Below are 19,927 nucleotides of genomic sequence, written 5' to 3'. Positions count from 1 at the left end.
TCCAAGTGTGGTCCTTGCAGTAGCAACATTAGTACCTTCTGAGAGTTTTCTGGGAGTGCGGTATCTCAGACCCCACCCCAGACCTACTAAATGAGAATCAGCATTTTAACATTTATATGCATATTAAAGTTTGAAAAGGACTGATCTAAAAAAGGCTTATTCTAATGAAAAACATCCCTCCTCAACAGACTCCCCAAAGCCAAAGAGATTGTCTCATCTAATGTTAATTTGAGATGTTATAAATAAAATAATTTCTAATCCTTTAGGCCTTATCCCTTAGCTTTAAAAGAAAGGCCTGAATTACTCAAATTCCAAAGCCTCTTGTTTGCAGGACTTCATGTTCTTTCGTGGCCCCAATTCATTTCTTACACCTAATAAAACATCCTACATACAAATAGAAATGAATCACAATACCATCTCTTTTCACAATCCACCCAAATTAGTTGGGCTACAAAGAAATCCCCCTTTGGTCTAAAATGTACCATCTTGCTCTCCCCCCACACCCTGATATCTTCAGAAATAGTTGGCATAACCTACAGGATGATTCCAACAGTATACACAAAAAATATGACTTACTTAATTTAAATAAGAGAAAACCTAGACAGGTGCCTGGGTGGCTCAGTAACTGCCTTTGGCTCAGGTCATGATCCTGGAGTCCTGGGAGTAAGTCCCACATCAGGCTCCCAGCTCAGTGGGGAGTCTGCTTCTCCCTCTGACCCTCTTCCCTTTCATGCTCTCTCTCACTCTCTCTCAAATAAATAAATAAAATCTTTAAAAAAAAAAAAAAAAGAGAGAGAGAGAGAGAGAGAGAAGAGAAATCCTGGAATTTTCAGATACTTAAAAACTCCATACTAAAGATATTTGTTATCCCAAAGCCTGATGATCCCAACACCCCTACTCTACCTCAAATCCACTGCATCACAATCCCTGGAAGCTGGGACGGAGATTAGATGCCTTTATTTTTAAACCATTTCATTGTTAAGCATTCAGATCTCAGAATCTTTTTTTTTTTTTTAAGATTTTATTTGAGAGAGAGAGAGAGATCGCACAAGAGAACATGAACGGGGGCAAGGGGCGAGGGAGAAACAGGCTCCCCACTGAGCAGAGAGCCCAATGTGGGGCTCAATCCCAGGACCCTGGAATCATGACCAGAGCCAAAGGCAGACACTTAACCAACTGAGCCACCTAGGTGCCCCTCAGAATCATTCTTTTACTCTTCTAAATAAGTAGTTCCCTGTCCTTTTACAGCACACTCTTTTGTGAAAACTTGTAGAAGCTATGGCCCTTCTTTCCAGAAAAAAAGCACATGTACAAATATATATATACAGGAAAATCTGTGTACAGCGTTAGGTGTTCACAGATATTTTGGTTCATTAAGTATCACTGGTCTAGCTAAAGGGACACAGTATTAGATCCTGATTCATAACAGGTTGCAATAAATATTTGTAGGATTGAATTTAGATTTTGAAAGAAAGGAGAAGAGACAAGTTACTGACCTAAAAAAGTACTTTGTCTTTTGCATATAGGAGACTACTACAGTACTAGGCCCTGGAGGAACACTGCTGCTGCCAGGATTAGGAGAGGTTTTCCTTGTTTGAAACTCAAAACATCTTTTACCACATAAGGTCACAGAGGCTTGGTAAGTATACATGAAATAATGAATGTACTGGTAAATCAGTTTGGGTATATTACGTATTTAAATGGTTCAAATGGTCTACTGTCTAACAATCACTTACAGAACTGCACCTAAAGAATCGTATCTAGAATCTATCCCCACATTTCTGGTTCTATTCCATAACAACCTTCTTCCCTTTAAACTCGGCCTCCTAAATGGTCTTCCTGCCTACAAGCTGTAAGGTAATCCACCCTGTCCCAGAATTACATTCCTCAAACATAAACATCATCAATGCTAAACAGAAGATGACAGTGAAAGGCCTGGGTTTAAATCCATGTTCCACGACTTAACAGTTCGGTGTCTTGGGCAAGTAACAATGTCTCAAGTCCTAGTCTCTTCATTTAAAATGTAAGAGTCCAGTAAAGTACATAATGTTTCCTAGCACATACCTAGTAATTACCCAATACATTTCAGTTGTGCCATCATCATCATCATCATCATGTTTTCCTCCCTGATCAAAACCTTCTAATGATTCTTCTTGGATAGCTCCACAAAGTTTACAAAATATCTACAGAATAAAGTACAAACTCCTTAGGAAACTATTCAAATCCCATCTGGCTTTAATGTCCCTTTTTCAGCTCTGTTCTCACATCTCACCAAAGCTGCCTGTGGTTTAGAACCAGAAAAAGCCTCCATCAGTCACTGAACAGTCACTGTATTTTCATACTATAGTCTTTGCCTACTTGGGTTATCCTTTAACTTCTCTATCTCCTGAAATTTTAGTCATCCTTTCTTCAAAATTCAGCTTACATGTTCCTCTGCCTTTACTGATCTATTCCTTGCAATATTAATTACTCAATCCTTTGAGGTCCTAGACAATTTTGTTTATGCTTTTAAAAATATCAGGCTGTGAGTGCCTGTGTGGCTCAGTAAAGCCAGTAAAGTCAGATGTAAAGCATCTGACTCTTGATTTTGGCTCTGGTCATGATCTCAGGGTTGTGAGATAGAGCCTCGCACTGGGAGAGCCTGCTTAAAATTCTCTCTCCCTGTCCTTTTGCCTTCCCCCACCCCACCCGCTCATGTGCACATGCATGCTTTCCTTCAAAAAATAAATAAATGATCAGACTATTGATTAGATTTGATTATATTACTTAACTAGGTTGCAGCTTCTTGAGGAAAAAAAAGCCAGATACTATTTTTCCTATAATCTCTTGATTATACAACCTAACTTGTTATTTCCCTCGTTATCCTAGATAACTGCCTTTAAACATAGTGCATGCTCAATAAATGTTTATAGAATGAGTATTTGTTTTGGAACTCTGAATCTATTTTCCACTTACTGAACTACAAATTTTTAGAAATCTAATCTGGAGTTAAAATACAAGGTAAGGGATTCTTAATATAATTAGCTTTTACTAATATAAATAAAAGGGAACATTAATGTTGACAATACAAAACAATACAAAATAACATCTAGCTGTCCCTTCCTTGACACAACAACCTAAACATTAAAAAGCAAGGATCAAAAATCTAATGAGGAAATACCAGTTAGTCTGACAAAGGGGGAATAGATCAGATTTGGGGGCAACGAAATTTCTTAAGGAAGCAATCTATTAATACCTGAAAGATATTAAGATTTTTCTGGTTAATAGCAACCTAGATCATGCCATATACTTCCCTTCATACTACCAGATCATTTGTCTTGTCATCTTACTCAATATGCCCACCCCGTGCTCACTCATTCTCTCTCCCTCTCAAATAAATAAATCTTTGAAAAAAGCCAAAACAAATAAAAGACAACCAACTTGAGAGAATCAAATTCTTCAGGTGGGCTGTAGAAAGCTAATATACTGGATTTTCAAATCTCTGCCCAACATAAATTATTTATTTTGAATTATGAATTCAAAATTATGAATAACCCAGGCATTATTACACAGGACCCTATTTGGTCACTGTCATTGTGGCCACTGTGCTTTTGTTTTGTTTGAAGTTTATTTATTTAAGTAGTCTCTACACACAATATGAGGTTTAAACTCACATCCCCAGATCAAGAGTCACATGCTCTACCGACTGAACCAGCCAAGTAACCCTTTGTTTTTGTTCCTTTATCAAACAGTTAGGAAGATGAACCTTAGAACAAAAATGTGTGATGCTGGGAAGGAGTGCACGTAACAGTAGGTCAACTAGACTACAAAATTTCTGCTATCTGACCCTCTGTACTATGACACAGAAAAGACATAAATAAAAAGTAATGTGATAAACTATGAGTGTTTTCCTGAGAGAATTTCAACATTTGCATTAAGAATAATGCAAAAAAAAGTCATTCAGAAAACAGGTTAAAGGGTGTTCAAATCTAATTTGACTCAATAATTTCTTGAATGTTTAATATATTCTCCCAACTACCAACTCACAGCAGATGAACCCTAACCCTAACTCTCTAACACTTACTAATAACCAAGATGACCGAGAGCTTCATTTTAATCATCTGTAAAATAGGATAAAAACAATATCTCTGAGATAAACCTAGTACAGTACTTGGCTGAATTCTAAACCCACATAAAATTGTATCTGTCCCTGTGGTGTTTCACCAGACCACACGTGACCTAAGCTTCCGGAACCATGCATATAGGTATCTTTCAAAATGATACTCATTTAAGTTAGGTAACTACAATAAATATGAAACGAAGAAACTCGAAAAACATTTACTTTCTAAGGCAGATCATTTCCCCCCCTGGATTAGTATCTTAATTGACTTCTCTGAATTCTGAATTCTGTTCCACCCTATGATCCATTCTCTTTCTATGAGCTTTTCACAAATCAGATCTCATCATATTATCCCTTTACTTGAGATCTTTCACCAGCTTCTCCTTGTCCTTAATAATAAAAATCTAAAGCACAAAACCAGGGAGGGTAGTATAGTCCATGTTTACCTCACCAGTTCACTTTGTATCATGTTCTCTTTTGTGCTTTGTGTCAGGACAACTTTCAACTCCTCAAACTTACCAGGTTAGCTTCCTGCCACAGGTCCTTTAAATACACACATAGTTCACTCTACCTGGTACGTTCCTCTTTTCCTCCACACAAACTTGATTTGTGTGGATTTGATTCATTCTTTGGACTTCTTTCTCAGGTAATGCTTTTTGGGGGGACCTCTGATGAGGTCAGGTATCCTTATTACACACTCGAACAGCATCAAGTACCTTTCCTTTGTAATACTACAGGAGGAGAGTAGTTGAGTAATGTCTTCCTCACGATAATACAAACTTCAGAAAGCTAGGTACTACATTTGGTTTTGCTCATTATTAGATTCCCAGCATCTGTTATGTACTTCGTAAGCAAAGGCTTAATATATGTTGAATGAATAACAAGCTGATCTTTGATTTCTGCTAGCCCTCCCACTCTTAGCATGTTAGGTTAGTTTTAGGCTTAAGTTTCTCGGTATTATTATGTGACTGACCCTTGGACAACATGTGTTTGAACTACACAGGTTCAATTACATGTGGATCTTTTTTGATACATACTACCGTAAATGTACCTTCTCTCCCTTATGATTTTTAAATAGCATTTTCTTTCCTCTACCTTTATTATAATACAGCATATAACACATGAATAAAATATGTGTTAATTGACTGTTCATGTTATTGGCAAGACTTCCAGGCAACAGCAATCTATTAGTAGTTAAGCGTTTGAGGAGTCAAAAGTTACACTAATTTTTAACTGCATGGGGGTCAGTGCCCCTAACTCCCCGCTTTGCTTAAGAGTCAACAGTATGTCCGATAGTTAAGGATCCCTGGAAATCTCCACTTAAAGAAACTCTGTGGCACACAAAATTACTCTTTTGTAATGAGAATAGTTATCACCTAATACTCCTTTATAAAATACGGGGACTTCCTAAGAATCTACTTGTTTAATTTTGTTGTAAAGAAAAGAACCCACTGAATAGAAAGACTATACCCAGGATTTAATTTTGGAGGTCTGTGGGCCAGCACTTCCAAGAGTGTGACTTTAGGGGAATTATTTAACTTTTTTCAGCCTCAATTTTCTCATCTGGAAAATAGAGTTCTATTTCTTGGACATGGATTAAATGACGATACAGATTTGGTGTTCTTAGCACACAGAAGACACTTAAAACCTTATCCTTTCCTGTCTCCCAATATAAACAAATTCAATACATCTACAGTTTCCATTATTAGAATATCTCCCAGCATATCTGCCACAATTGTTTATTCTGTTAACATATAAGCCACAAAAGACCCCAAAATGATTCAGCAGCTAACTTAGTACTACAGATCACCAGGAAGATGTGACACATTTATATACAATGGCCATAAAGTCCTAGAACTTTGAATTTGTTCCTGTCCTATTAAAATTAAAGAAATGAAAAAGTATTATAATCAAAGGTCCTATCCATTTCTGATATAGCAATCAAGCTTTGGGGCACCTGGGTGGCTCAGTGGGTTGGGCCTCTCTGCTTTTGGCTCAGGTCATGATCTCAGGGTCTTGGGGTCGAGCCCTGCATCGGGCTCCCTGCTCAGCTGCCTCTCCCGCCACCTGCCTCTCCACCTACTTGTGATCTCTGTCAAATAAATAAATAAATAAAATCTTTTTTTTTTTTTTTTTTAAAGCAAGCTTTGTTCAGAAGAACATCATTCCTTTATTACCAATTAATTCTTAGGAGGGTCAGAAGGCGATAGTAAAAGCAGCCAACTCAAACTCTCATATACCCCAGACATACTGCAGCTTGGAAAGCCCCACAAACAGCTTCCATCACTACTCTGCTCAGGCACCTCAGAGATCCTCAGCGATGGTATCTCTTTGGGAGGGAAATGGACTATTTTCTAAGGTACTACAGACTGGTAGCTTATAAAGAGCAGGGCTAAGATTTGCTCCTTGGCTAGTTATATACTGCTCAACTGTTGGTAGGGACTTGCCCCTAAAAGTATATTATTCAGTGCCTCACCTCAGAAGTTCTACACATTAAAGCCAGAGGGATGAAATGCTACTAAAGTTATGAAGAAAAACAGAGCAACACAGTCCCTATCCTCAAAAAAAAAAAATTTTTTTTCTTTTAAAAAGAGATTTCCTAATGATTAAATGAATGGGTTAGTCCTAGGTTGCAATAATTTAAAAGATGAATCAACGTAAAATGAAATGGCAAAGTTCCCTCCTTGCTTGCTCTTCTTAAACATGTACTATTATTTAAAATGTAAACAAACCTCTATAAATTGTACAACTAATTCAGACTTAAATATGACCATATAAATTACTCTGTTTTATTCTTGTTTTTGTCAAAAGAAAATAGCTGTCGTTTTTTGGACCATAAAAAATGGATGATAATAAAAGCTTTGGACAAGATAAGAAGGTATAAGGGGGATAAAAAAATCACTGTGGAATTTTCCTGTTATACATTACGATCTAATTTCTAGAACTCTAATTTAGCTTAGGTCTATATCAGTGGTTCTCCATCTGGGTGATTTTGCCCCCCTAAGGGATATTTAGTAATGCCTGGCAGGGGACGGTGTTTGGTAGTCACAAATAAAGGGGGCACCTAGTTGGTAGAGGCCAGGGATGTTGCACGACACTCCACAATACATCCGACAGAGTTCCCCACAACGAAGAGTTAGCTTGCCGCAAACATCAATAATGCCAAGAATGAGAAACCCTGGTGTACATTACCATGTAATTGGATTATTTTACTAGCCTATATGTCTAACTCTTATCTTGTCCCTTCTTCCCAACAGTACCAGATTAACCTTCCCAAAGCAGTGCTTTCATTACAAATCCTTCTGTTCAAAACCTTCAATGGCTATTTATTACCAATACCTTAAACCCCTCAACCTGGGTTAAGTCCTGTGAAATCTGATTCTCCCTGGCTAGCAAAACCTCGTCTTTCTACTCTCAATTCCCGTTCTAACCAAGGCTATGATATTTTACCGTTTTGTTTTGTTTTGTTTTTGGTTCCTAAACACCATTCTCAAATTTGGGCTTTTGCTCATGCTATTCCATGCCAAAAACACTCTTTCTCTTCTTTACCAATTCAAACCCTTCCTATCTTCTAAAGCTTTAAGTTCTACTTCATCAAACAACCATTCCTATTTTTCCAGTCTAAAAGGATCTATTTCCTGAATTTATTAGTATCTGTGCAATCAAATACATTTTGACTTATAACATTATCCAATTGTTCCTGCTAAACATTCTTATCTTCCCAATAGGACTAGACCCCTCAAAAGATCAGAGGTTATGTCTCCACGTTTCCACTGGTTGGCTTCACAAACATCTCTTAACTTATTTTGTTCAGAGCAGATTGTCCTTCTTCCGATTTGTCTCCCTCTCAAAGGATTCTTCCTTTATTAAACAGTACCACCCAGATGAAATCCAGGCAGATGTTCTTGATCCCCATCCTCTCCCATTCAATCAATTTGCACATCTCCTTGGTTCTACCTCCAAACAGCTCATGAATATCAACCTTTTTTCTACTCCACTACTACCACTCAGTCTGTTATTTTCATCCTAAGACTGTTTTTACTCTTGCCTCCTTCCTCTCATTACATTTTATATATAGTAACCAAGAGATCTAACATCTACATCAGATCAAGTCAATCCTCTTCTGAAAATCTTTCAAGGAACCCCCATATACTTAGAATGAAAAGTGAACTCTTTATAATGGCCCCCCCATTAATATGCAACTCCAGCCACACTGGCCTCCTTTCAATTATTTCAACGCCAAGTTCTGCTATGTCTAGGGCATGTGCAAAGTCCCTTTTTCTCTTCCTGTAATGCTCTTCAAATTACTGTTTTCTTCTCAACCTTCAGATCTCAGCTTCAATGTTATTTGCTCAAAAAGGACTTTCCTGACACCATTTTTAGAGAGATTTTTAAATGTCTTTTATATTCTTCTGTGCTTGGTACATAACTGGTGCGTAACATTCTTTCCAATTTGATTTTTGCCCCGAGACGGCTTCTTAACTTTTGCTGTTTTGCAGTACCTCTTTTGGTGGTTCAGTTGCAAACCGGACACCTGGGTGTAGGTCAATCCCCCCTTTTAGGTCTCTCTCTCCTAACACCCTCTTTATAGTGCCCTTTTCACAGATTATTAATTTGTGATTATTTGTCTAATGCTTTCTCTACAGGTCATAAGCATAAAAAGGGCTACATTAGGACACTAGTCCGTAAAGGAATTAAGTTATCATATATTGCAATGATCTCCTCCTTCACCCCCACTCCCCAAAGCTGATTCTCTCAGTTCACAACTATACAGCACCGTCTTCAAGATATTACACTGTACCTAAATATAAGGCAATCTATTTTCTAAAAGAAAATTTCATAAACAAATGAGTTCAGCAAACTCAAGTATATAAGTTTTTTGAATAAAGACCAAATAGTCAAATGTCTATTATCAATTTAGTTACACATATATATTTTAAAAATCATAAAATATTATTTAGAAATTTTTTTCTACTTCCATTGAACAGAATAATTTCACTAAAACTATTCACATCTATCTTAGATATCAACAAAGCCATTTTGGTGGGGGGAGGGGTCATCTAACATAATTTTCCTGACTACAACACCTTCAATTTTAAGTTATTTGAAATATGGAACCCTTTGAATCCATGTTAGAATGCTTTAACTGTAGGGGCGCCTGGGTGGCATAGTCAGGCATCTGAGGCTTGGTTTCAGGTCAGGTTGTGATCTCAGGGTGGTGGGATCAAGCCCTATGTCAGGCTCCAAGCTCTGCATGAAGTCTGCTTGGGATTCTCTCCCCCTCTGACCTCCGTCCTCTCAAATAAATCTTAAAGAAAAAAAAAAAAAAAAAAGGATGCTGTCCTTGTACATCTTATTCCAAGCCAAAAGTATTCCTTTACTAGCTAAATAATCTGTTTGAACCAATACTATGTGTATAGTACCCATTTACTATACTGCTTATTAAGGTGATTTTTACAAGCCTTGTTTAATTTCATCCAACACTTCTGTGAAGTTCTATCCCCAGGAATAATTGATAAATCCATTAAAAATGTCTTTGCTTTTTTAAAATCAATTTCATCAGGTGAATTTTATAAATATCCAAATTAACAATGATTGAAGTCATTTAGGCTAGTGTGTCTTTCGTAAGCAGTTATATTAAAAATAACTGAGAATTTCTGCCTCATAATAGGAGAGATGTTTGTAAAGATGCATATATAAAGTAATGCTTTTCTATGAGAGACAATTTGGAGGAGGAGCTAATATTTAGGCTTAGTTGGTTTATCAGATTGGCTATTCCATAGTAAAGAAAAAAACTTTAAAGAAAAAAAAAACACAGAAAACAGTTGCTCATCTTTCCTCTCAACTTTTTCCTATGCCTAGTAATTTCACGATGCCTTAAACAATTTTCCAACTTTCATTCCATTATAAGTACAATTACTTACCATAGTTTTTTTCTTTTTAATTCTATTTGTCCTATTTTTATTTTCTCCTTACCAATTCTTCCCATTTTCAGCCCTATCCCTAATCAGTTGTTTATCACTGAAGCTAAAGTTGTTTACTCCACCCGGTCTTGAATGGATTCTTCTACCACAAATTTACAACCAAAATTCTCACGTAGCCATATTGTAAAACTTCTTACCACAGTCCCCAAATCTAATGGACAAAGGTAGTATGGGGGGTGGCGACATATTTGACTTTTAAGCCTAAAAAATCCTGAAGTGCATTACTGCTATGAGTAAGGAAAAAGAGTAAACCTGATGGGTCCTCTATAGGCGTAGGCTACACATTTCTTTTCTTTTCCAGGTTTATGTTCAAGTTGAAATTGTTATTAAATAATGTGTATAGGCTAAGAATGAAACTAGTTTATCATTTGAGAAGCCTTCTGGGGTCAGAGAAAGCAACTGTAACATTAGGTAAGACAAAATTACAAGAATATGAAACAGAAATTAAACAACTTGAGTGATCTGCTTATCCATTTAAGAAGGTACAGATAACTACTAATTTCACATTAGGCCTCAAAAAAAAAAAAAAAAAAAAAGAAATAAAGAAAAATCTTAAAAGGGACTCTACCAGTAAGAGGGATTTGGATGGCAAGAAATAGCATTGGAAGCATTGATACAATTTACAAACAGGTAAACTTCCCAAGACAGAATCCCAATACTAATAGCTGTTCTATGTAAAGAGCTGTATGTAAAAAAGAAACCAACTGGGAGAAAAATTAAGGAAATATGGAAGTGGTGACGCATTAAAATATTTATCATTTGACATCACAGGCCTATGAAGGGTTATATGAAGTAATTTCTAAAATCGATTTGCTTTGTAACTTCCAAGTAAAGCGAGCCTATAACTCAATGACAGCAGTTGGTAGAGGTCAACTCTTCTATTGAGGCAAAGATCCTACGGTGAGTTGAAAGTCTCCCAGACCTGGTCCGTCAGGAAGGGACAAAAGATTTCAGTTTCTTGAGATGGCGGGGGGGGGGGGGTGGCGGGGAAGACTTGGCACTGCATCACACTTCAAATCCAATCGGGTTTCTCCCATGCCAACCGAGCACTGTGCGTCAAAGCATACCTTGGTGTCGTAAGGACAGTGAAATGGATGTAAAAACCCTTGTCTTTCATTTCCTGAACGCCTTATCAACATGCACAATAAAACACTCCTGATCCCCATCACAGGTCACGGGGAGAGCCCCTAGAGTTGCCGCTGCCACCCCTCCGGCCCCCCCCTTCCCCCCGTAGAGGTGCTTGCCCCTCAGCACTGGGCCTTGGAGTTTTCTCTTCCCAGATCACCGTCGGGGGGTGGGGGCGAATTCACCGACCGAGGAAAGCAACCGGGGCTAGGAAGTCTGTTACAAAACAGAAATCGGGATCAAAAATACCGATCCTATCGTCCCTCCGCCCGCTCCCGGAGCACAAAAACAAAACCAAACACCCCCCGCCAACTTGCCCCACCGTTACGAAGGTGGCCCAAGCTCTGATCAAAGGTGCCTCCCAATCATCTTCTGGGCGAGAGAGCACCTGGGGCGAGTCTCCGGCCCCCGCCCCCCGTCCCTCGTCTCTCACCCCGGCCGGGACCAGGCCCCTGGACTGACAGGAGGGGCTGGCCGGACGCTGGCCCGCCCGGGGAAGGCTGCATTGCCGCCGAACCGCGCTCACACCGCGGGCGGAAGCAACGCGGGACCTGAGGTAACACGGCTCGGGCTGCGGGCGAGGCCTCGGAGCCGACGAGAAGACAGGCAGGACCCGGCAGCAGGGGAGGCGGGAGAAGCAGCCGGGCCTAGGCCGCAGCAGGCCGCGGAGTGGCCATACTCGGCTTCCCGGCCGAGGCTGCGAGCCAAGCCTCAGCGAGCGGGGTTATCATTACCTGGACGGGTTCCTGCAGCACCGTCATCCTTGAGGCTCAGGCCCACTTTCTGCAGTGCCTCAGGCCCCCCCCCCGTAGCGGCTCCGGCCCGGCCAGCCCCGGCTCATTTAAACTCACCAGCGACCGTTACCGGGGGATGGGGGAGGCCGAGCGATTGCCGAGTACCTCCGAGCGGGACACGGAAATACCCGAAGTGGAGAGATCCGCGCGGGAGCTAGACGGAAAAGCCCGAAGGAGGCCGGAAACGCCCGAGGCCGGTCGGCGGAGGAGGAGACCGTTGCCGGAAACTGTCGAGGTTTCCCGGAGACTACCGAGTCCGATCCAGAGCGTAGTTTTCTCCTCTCGGCCACGCCTTCAGTCACGCACGCCACGCCCAACCGGCCACCCTAGGCTGGGCCACGCCCAATGGGCGGCCCGCCGGATGGGCGTGGCTTGCTGTAGCTGGCGGGGAGCGTTACGTGGCCGGACTATTGATCGTCTCCATTCGCCGCTCAACCTCTGTGGATCGGTTGATGCGCGGTGGGTTAAGCAGAGGGTAAAACACGAGAGTTTGGGGCTGACCTTAAGAAGTATTTGTTCAGTTGAGTTCATTTATCATTGCAGAAGTACCTATCGTAGCTCAAAGGGAAATAGGAAAATTTGGAGGGATTGCCACGCTTCAAAGGTTTAGTTTGGATCCGGGGCTGTCTACACTGGAGACGTTACGGTCTCTTTAAAGGAAAAGCAGTGGAGCGGAGTGCAGCGTTATGTGGTGCCCATTATAAATGATGTCAAAATTAAGAGGAGAGGGAAATAAATTGGAATTAAGATGAGGAAGGTTTCATGGAGGTAGAAAGGGAGACTTAAACTGGACTCTAAGGTATGGGTAGAATTAGAAGAGAAAACTGGTAAGTGAAGGGAAACAGATCAGTCTGATAAGAGTTAAGGCATTAACTGGAAAATAATTACTTAGGTGACCATATCATTGAAAATCTCAGAAAGCAGGCAGAAATTTGTGTGTTGTGAAATCTGGAGGTGTGTTTGTGGTGTGTTGGGAAATCCGGAGGCTTGATTTTGGATTTTACCTCTGGCGCTAACTAGTTTTAGGTCCTTAAGCAAGTCACATCTCTGAACTTGTATTTCCTTGGTCTTTAAAACAAACAAACAAAAAAGACTAAAAATTAAATGCATTGATGTGTGTTGGTATGTCTAACACACATCATAGGCTCTCGCAAATTTCTTTCCTATTCCCTCTCCCGCCAAAATGTGTGAGCCAGGGAACCACTGAAATTTTGGGGTTTGGTGGATGAAAACGGTTTTTGAAAATTAACTTGTCTTGCGCTTAGGTATGTAAGTCACACCCCATCACTTCTGGTTGATTAAAGCAAGACACAGGGCCAACCTGAATTCAAGGGAGAGAAATAGATTCCACCTCTAGATGGGAGGAGAGCAAAGTGACGCTGCAAAAGGCTTGTGCCCCTGAGCGATTGATTTCTGGACCATCTTTGGAAACAACCTACCAGATAGGAGATGAGAATCTAGTAATGGTAATGCAAAGAAAGAGATACCGCCCTTAAAATGTGATGCTTTGAACTGAATGCAACACTCCACATTTATTCTGATAAATGCAGAGAACAATGAGACTATTGCTTTTACTATCTGGATGACTTCTCTTAAAGTAGACTAAAGTTGTATTTGCATTTTAAATTGTCACATGACATTGATCATGCTAAGCTTGTGGTCATTTCACATACACAGCTCTTTTTGACACAACATGCTGCATGAAAAGTACTTGTGCAAGAGATTCTTGTAAACTTGAATGTAGGAACTTAAAACACAGCATACATAATGATGACCTTTTTGGTGTGTGAAAATGTTTATCTAGAGTCAGCATTTAAAGAGACCATGATGGGTCGCCTGGGTGGCTCAGTGGGTTAAGCCTCTGCCTTTGGCTCAGGTCAGGGTCTCAGAGTCTCGGGGTCCTGGGATCGATACCCACATCAGGCTCTCTGCTCAGTGGGGAGCCTGCTTCCCCTTTGCTCTCTGTCTGCCTCTCTGCTTACTTGTGATCTCTCTTGCTGTAAATAATAAATAAATAAATAAATAAATAGAGTCTTTAAAAAAAATAAAGAGACCGTGATGCTTGGCGTTCTGGCTCTAAAGCTTAGAATTTGCTTAATGCGCCCCTTCTTCCTCCCCTACCCCCCCAAAAAAGCATCTCTTTTCTAAGTGTTCTTCACTGGGCTAATACAACAATTGTGGTTTTCTGCTCATCCACAGCAAGGCCACATTGTTTGAAGTTGTGCTTTGGTGGGATCTTTTAAAGCATTTTTACTTCCTTCTGTGTTCCTGATTGACCTACTTAAACTTGCCATCCAGCAACCACTTGGGCGTCCTGCTGTCTGTCATCCATTATCCACATATGTTTAGCTGGTGAGCAGATCTGGGTTGCAATAAGCATTATTCCATACATGGTAAATTAGCTCTTCTTCTTAGCCTGCCTGTTGGTCTGTTTCATGTTCAGTCAGATTTGGAGGCAGATTTTAGAGAACTGCTCAAGAAGCTAGACTTGATATCAGTGCCAAGATGCAGGTCGCACTAAAATATGGTCCCCAGCAAGTTTACCATTCTGAATGCCTTCAGTACCGCTTGTCTGTACCCTTCTTTTGTCCCTGTTGAGGCTGCAGTCTTATTCTTCTGTTACTTGATCTTGAGGTTTTTACCCCTGTGTTTCCTCCTCCGTCTTGGTCAAATCATCCCCTTCTTTTGGCATCTCTGACCACAGTCTCCTAGTTTTCCTTCTACTGCTCTGTTTTCATCAGTTCCCTTTGTCCCCCTGCCCCCAACATTGGAATGGTTCAGGGGCTCGTTCTAGGCTTTCTCCTCACCCTACACTTTCTTTCTTTGCAAACCCATCCATTCTCTTCACCTCCACTTTCATCTAAAATTATTCCAGGGGCACCTTGGTAGCTCAGTTGATTAAGAATCTGACTCTTGATTTGGGTTCCAGTCATGATCTCAGGGTTGTGAGATCAAGTCGGGCTCCAATCTGGACTTGAAGCCTGCTTAAGAGTCTCTCTCTCCGTCCTCCCTCTGTCCCCTGCCCCCATTTCCCTCTAAAAAAAAAAAAAAAAAAAAAAAAAAAAAAAAAAAAAAAAAAGTAAAATTGTTCTAAAATCTCTATCTCTAGCCAGACTGTTTCTTAGAATTCCAGATTCAAATGCCTAGCTGTCAACTGGACCTCTCACAAGGGCTTGGTCAGAATGACATCCCCCGTCCTCATACTTGAAGCATTCCTACCCCAATTTAAGGTACTAGCACCCTTTCTATTGCCCAAACCTGAAACCACTCTCTCTCTCTCTCTCTCTCTCTTTGACCCTAGCACCTAATGACAAAAGCCCTACTAAATTTTACCCTGGATGTACCTTCATGTCTCGTCCTGTCTCTAGTCTTACCTGTCCTCAAAACCAAGTCTGATCATGTTAGGACTCCCTCCTAAATCTTCCCACCCAACTCAAGATTTCCCATTGCTCTCACGATATTGCTCAAACCTGTTCACTACTCTTTTTTTTTGAGAGAGAGAGCATGAGTGAGTGCACAAGGGGGGAGGGGCAGAGGGAGAAGAAGATAAAGAGTCTTAAGCAAGCTGCATGTCCAGCACAGAACCCCACTGACAAGATCCCCTGACACTGAGAACATGACCGGAGCCAAAATCAAGAGTCAGGCACTTAACCAACGGAGCCACCCAAGCGCCCCTAACTTCTCTTATAAGGCCTTCCAAGGTCTAGTCCCTGCCTCCTTATTCAGCCTTGTCTTATCTCCCTGTTTATACTCTACATTCCCACGAAGGGGACCAGACAGAATACGTCACTTTGGCATAAGGATTATTTTGACCTGAAATCAATGAGGAAGCAGCAAACACAAAAAGAGCTCTTTGCTTTCCCACTATCTGCCTAAAAGCAGGACGTAAATTTCCTTTTGTGAAGGTGCTTCCTCACCCTTCTCCTGTACCAGCAGGAGGAAAACAACCATTATCACTAGAGACAAGGAGTTGGCACTGATTTGGGTCTGCACAAACAAACTTGCCGAAATAACCCTTTTCTTCCATTAGTTTCCCCATATATTTACCTTTCCATAACTTACCACCCCAGAGGCCAAAACTTTTCCCCTCTATTTTGTCACTTCTCCACAAATTGATTGCTGTTTGCTAAGACAGCAGATAAGACCCAAGTCCTAACCACCTCTTGTTTTTAAACTCTTGTTTTTAAAATTCTGTTAATCTGTCTTTTGTCAGTTTAATTCACAGGGCCCAAGCTACAAACCTCAGAGGGTGGAAGGAAGGTCACATGAGGCAAATAGCAAGAAAGTGGCCATCTACAAGTTGTGAGGAAAGCTCTCACCAGAAACCGAAGTGGCTAGCACCTTGATCATGGACTTCTAGCCTCCAAAACTGTGAGAAAACACATTTCTGTTGTTTAATCCACCCAGACTGCAGTGTTTGGTCTAGGATCCTGAGCATTCCGATGTAATCAAGATGATTTATGTCTGATCTCCCTAAGGGAAGACCGTGTTATATTTCCCTATATCGCTCTTTGGAAAGCATTATATATTTAGTATATGCTTAAAAAATATTGACTGATTAAAGTGGAAGCCTTTACACATATTACTTCTTCTTCCTGAAATACTTTGCCCTTGCTCTTTGGCTAAATCGAACTCATCCTTCAGGCCTCAGCCTTGATATTATATCCTCAGAATATTCCGTGTCCATCTAAACCAAAATTATTAGCTCTGTCCTATGATTCTCTCTTACAGCATCTTTGTTCTTTCCCTTCGTAGTATGTATGGTAATTTTAATTACATTTGTTTAATAGAAATTCCATGAAGGCAGGGACTTTGGCTTACCTTGATGTCCCCATTATCTAGTAGAGTGCCCTGCACAAATATAAAGTCATTAAGATATTATAAATGTATCCGATGACGAAAAGACATGACCACTCAGTGTTTTCTCTTATTGGTCATAAGTTGATGCTCTTCTGGCTCTCCCTTTCTGGATCCAGAGAGCATGCTGGTTTTGTACATAAGGCCCGAAGGGATTTCAAATCAAAGCAGTCTGAAGTGTTGAGGCTAATCAGAAATGCATCCTGGTTGAGGTGCGCTCTGAGATGGGCTACTTGGCCTATGGCAGGGAGGGGTAGGCAGACTTCAAAAGCACAGAGAAGAAGATAAACAAATTGGCTTGCCTGGAGGGGAGTCCGCATAAGCTTGGTTGAAATGGTAGTGTAGGGAACAGTTGATAAGTTTTGGGTTCCAAACTGATGACTTTAGGTTGATAAAATAGACCTAGGGAGCTGCTGGTGGTGATTGAGCTGGGGAGTGACTTCACGAGAATGGAATTTGAGAATGATTATTCTAACAGCTGAGGATTATGTGAATTGGAGGAGAGAGAGAGAATAGGGGCCAGGAGTGCAGCAAAGAGGCTGCTAGGAATCGAGGTAACTCTTAAATTTCCATTATTCTTGGATCCTAGCTGGTTGGGTTACAGGATCCTTGAGCCTGGTGGGCAAGAACGAGTTCTTGAAACATTTTACGGTGCAAAAAGGTGTTTTTATTATAGCAGGGGGCCAGGACTGTAGGCAGAAAATGCTGCATTGTGATTGTGTGGAGTGACTGATCATAGAGGGTTTTCTGTCTGTCTTACAGAGGTGAAGGTGATACTAGGACTCCAGGAAATTGAGTCTATAGGTTCCTGGAGGTCTGGCTCTTAATAAGATTGTGTTCATGAAGACAGTTACAAACTATAGTGAAGTTTCATGTTCTACAGGACTGTGATCTTTATCAGTTGACCATTTGTTTTCCCCTGCCTTTGTTCTTCCTCCTGTTCCTGGTGCCTGAGGAATGTTATATGTATATCCCACCTTATGGGGCCTTGGAGGCGGGTGGCTTGCTGGATGTCAGCTCTTGTGTTTTGCCCTTAGCTTGCTCTCTCATCAGCTGAATCCGAAAAAAAGATGCAAAATGAAAATAGTTCCATGTTACTGTTTTACAGTGAGGAATATTTTTCTCCAGTTCCTTCTCTTTAGGACATTTAGATTCCAAGCAGAAGGCTGCTTACTGAGCACAGGCAGACCATACGAGTGAATCGAATGATCTTGCTGTCTATTACCTCCTTGCTGTCTATTACCTACCAGTCTATTACCTACCTCTATTACCTCCTGTCTATTACCTCCAAGGGACCTGAAGGGACATATATGACTGACTGCTAGATAAAAAATATTTTTCTTCTTTGGGAAGGATGTTCACCGAATAGTAGATTCTCTGTTTCTCTCCTTTTTAGGTCCTAGGCACGCTTTCATTTTTCTCTGCATAAATTGCACAGCAGTGAATTCAACGCAGATGTGATTATGTGCCAGTCTTGAGTCTACACTATAGCTGTCTCGAGTAGACCCTGTTGTTGCTGTTAGTTTGTTTTGTGTGTCACACGTGTATGATTTGGGAGGTAGGTGATGAACTAGGTTCAAAATATACTGAGTTTGAAGTGGCCTCTGGTGAGAAGAGAACGAATGTTAATTGAAAATATGAAGCTTGGGGCACCTGGGTGGCTCAGTGGGTTTAGCCTCTGCCTTCAGCTCAGGTCATGATCCCAGGGTCCTGGGATCGAGCCCTGCATCAGGCTCTCTGCTCGGCAGGTAGCCTGTTTCCTCCTCTCTCTCTGAGCCTGCCTCTCTGCCTACTTGTGATCTCTCTCTCTTTCTGTGAAATAAATAAATAAAATCTTAAAAAAAAAAGAAAATGTGAAGCTTGAACAATTTAAGAAAGAAGTTGGGGCTGGAGGTAGAGATTTTCCAGGGGCTCCTGGGTGGCTCAGTCAGTTAAATGTCTATCTTCAGCTCAGGTCATGATCTTATGGTCATGGGATCGAGCCCCAAGTCAGGCTCCTTGCTCAGCAGGGGTCTGCTTCTTCCTCTGTCCCTCCCCCTTGCTCGTGCTCTCTCTCTCTCATAAATAAATAAAATCTTAAAAAAAAAAAATCGAGATTTTCCAGGTAGAACGAAATGCATTCTATTTTGGTTATGTGATGCCCTATAAAACCTTTGTGAGAGTATTTATCATTACCTTCAAACTATTTATTTATCCGCATCCTCCAGACCAGACAGTAAGCTTCTTGGGGGTAGGATGGGCTCTAACTCATTTTAGTAAAAGCATGTACATACTGTAGGTGTCATAAGCGTTAGCTGAATGGATGAATGAATGAATGAATGATGAGAGTAATCTGGGTAAAGGAGATACAGGAGAGCAGGGTGAGTGACAGAATTCTGGTGTGATAAGTACAGCAGAGAAGGCCCAGAGACAAGAGCATTAGATCTAGCCAGAGAAGTCACTGGTGGGGGTGCTAGGGAGGAAGTCAGAATTTGAAAAGTAAAAGAAGAAGTTGGTGGAAAGGGAAACCAAGAAAAGAGAATTATTTTTAGCTCTAAAAACATGTCCCCAGATGCTGAGAAAAAGTGCTTGCTAAGGTGTTGTCTCTTTTTCCTTACTAAGAGCCATCCACGCTGTGGGTGACAAGGCTAGCTGTCATGGATGCTTTCTTGTTTCCTTGTCCTCTTTGGGGCCAGGACTCTCCATGAGGGAATTGCATCGGCTCTACCAGCTCCCACTGTCCCCTTAGTGTCCTGGGTTCTAGTCTCAGATCTGCCATGACTCATAGTGTGACCTTGGGCAAGTCGTCCCCTTCTGTTTGTGCCTCTAAAGTCCCTTGCAGCTGACAGGATGTCTGGGGGAATGCAGTTGGGATGACTGGTGAGGATTCTGACTTGCTCTCTGTTGCTTTTCAACTATAAATCACTTTGCCAGACACCAGCTGTCCTGCCCTCTGCTTTGGATTCTCTGGCGGGCTCCAAGACCCACCTGCTATTGGGGCGCTCCCAATGTCTTCCTCCCACGGGTCAGCTCTCAGATCCATCACTAGGCTGCACTGCCTTGATCACAGCACAGACATGAGTTTCAGC

The 19,927-nt window shown here is 41.2% G+C and overlaps 2 protein-coding genes across 12 annotated transcripts in view; one reads left to right on the top strand and one right to left on the bottom strand.

The window, feature by feature from the left end:
• The window catches only part of CDC27 (cell division cycle 27), a 72,791-nt gene extending 60,677 nt beyond the window's left edge, over nt 1–12,114 (bottom strand). For 6 of the 9 annotated variants that reach the window (XM_059147698.1, XM_059147694.1, XM_059147695.1 and 3 more), the window contains exon 1: nt 11,943–12,113. In XM_059147698.1, coding sequence (XP_059003681.1) covers nt 11,943–11,969 — 27 coding nt within the window. In that variant the 5' untranslated portion in view covers nt 11,970–12,113. Of the gene's footprint in view, nt 1–11,942 lie in introns of all 9 variants that reach the window. The other 3 variants (XM_059147700.1, XM_059147699.1, XM_059147696.1) reach the window with 2 other exon arrangements.
• The window catches only part of MYL4 (myosin light chain 4), a 28,939-nt gene continuing 20,650 nt past the window's right edge, over nt 11,639–19,927 (top strand). The window contains exons 1-2 of one of the 3 annotated variants that reach the window (XM_059147705.1): nt 12,372–12,461; nt 16,216–16,373. Coding sequence is in view for 1 of the 3 variants with exons in the window: in XM_059147704.1 (XP_059003687.1) it covers nt 12,364–12,461 (98 nt within the window). In the remaining 2 variants the exon portion in view is untranslated. Of the gene's footprint in view, nt 11,765–12,257; nt 12,462–16,215; nt 16,374–19,927 lie in introns of those variants that run through there. The other 2 variants (XM_059147706.1, XM_059147704.1) reach the window with 2 other exon arrangements.

This window comes from Mustela lutreola, chromosome 15 (genome assembly GCF_030435805.1).
Source record: "Mustela lutreola isolate mMusLut2 chromosome 15, mMusLut2.pri, whole genome shotgun sequence".
Classification (NCBI taxonomy): domain Eukaryota; kingdom Metazoa; phylum Chordata; class Mammalia; order Carnivora; family Mustelidae; genus Mustela; species Mustela lutreola.
Note: the sequence above shows the minus strand (reverse complement) of the source record. Positions and strands in the feature narration are given on the sequence as shown.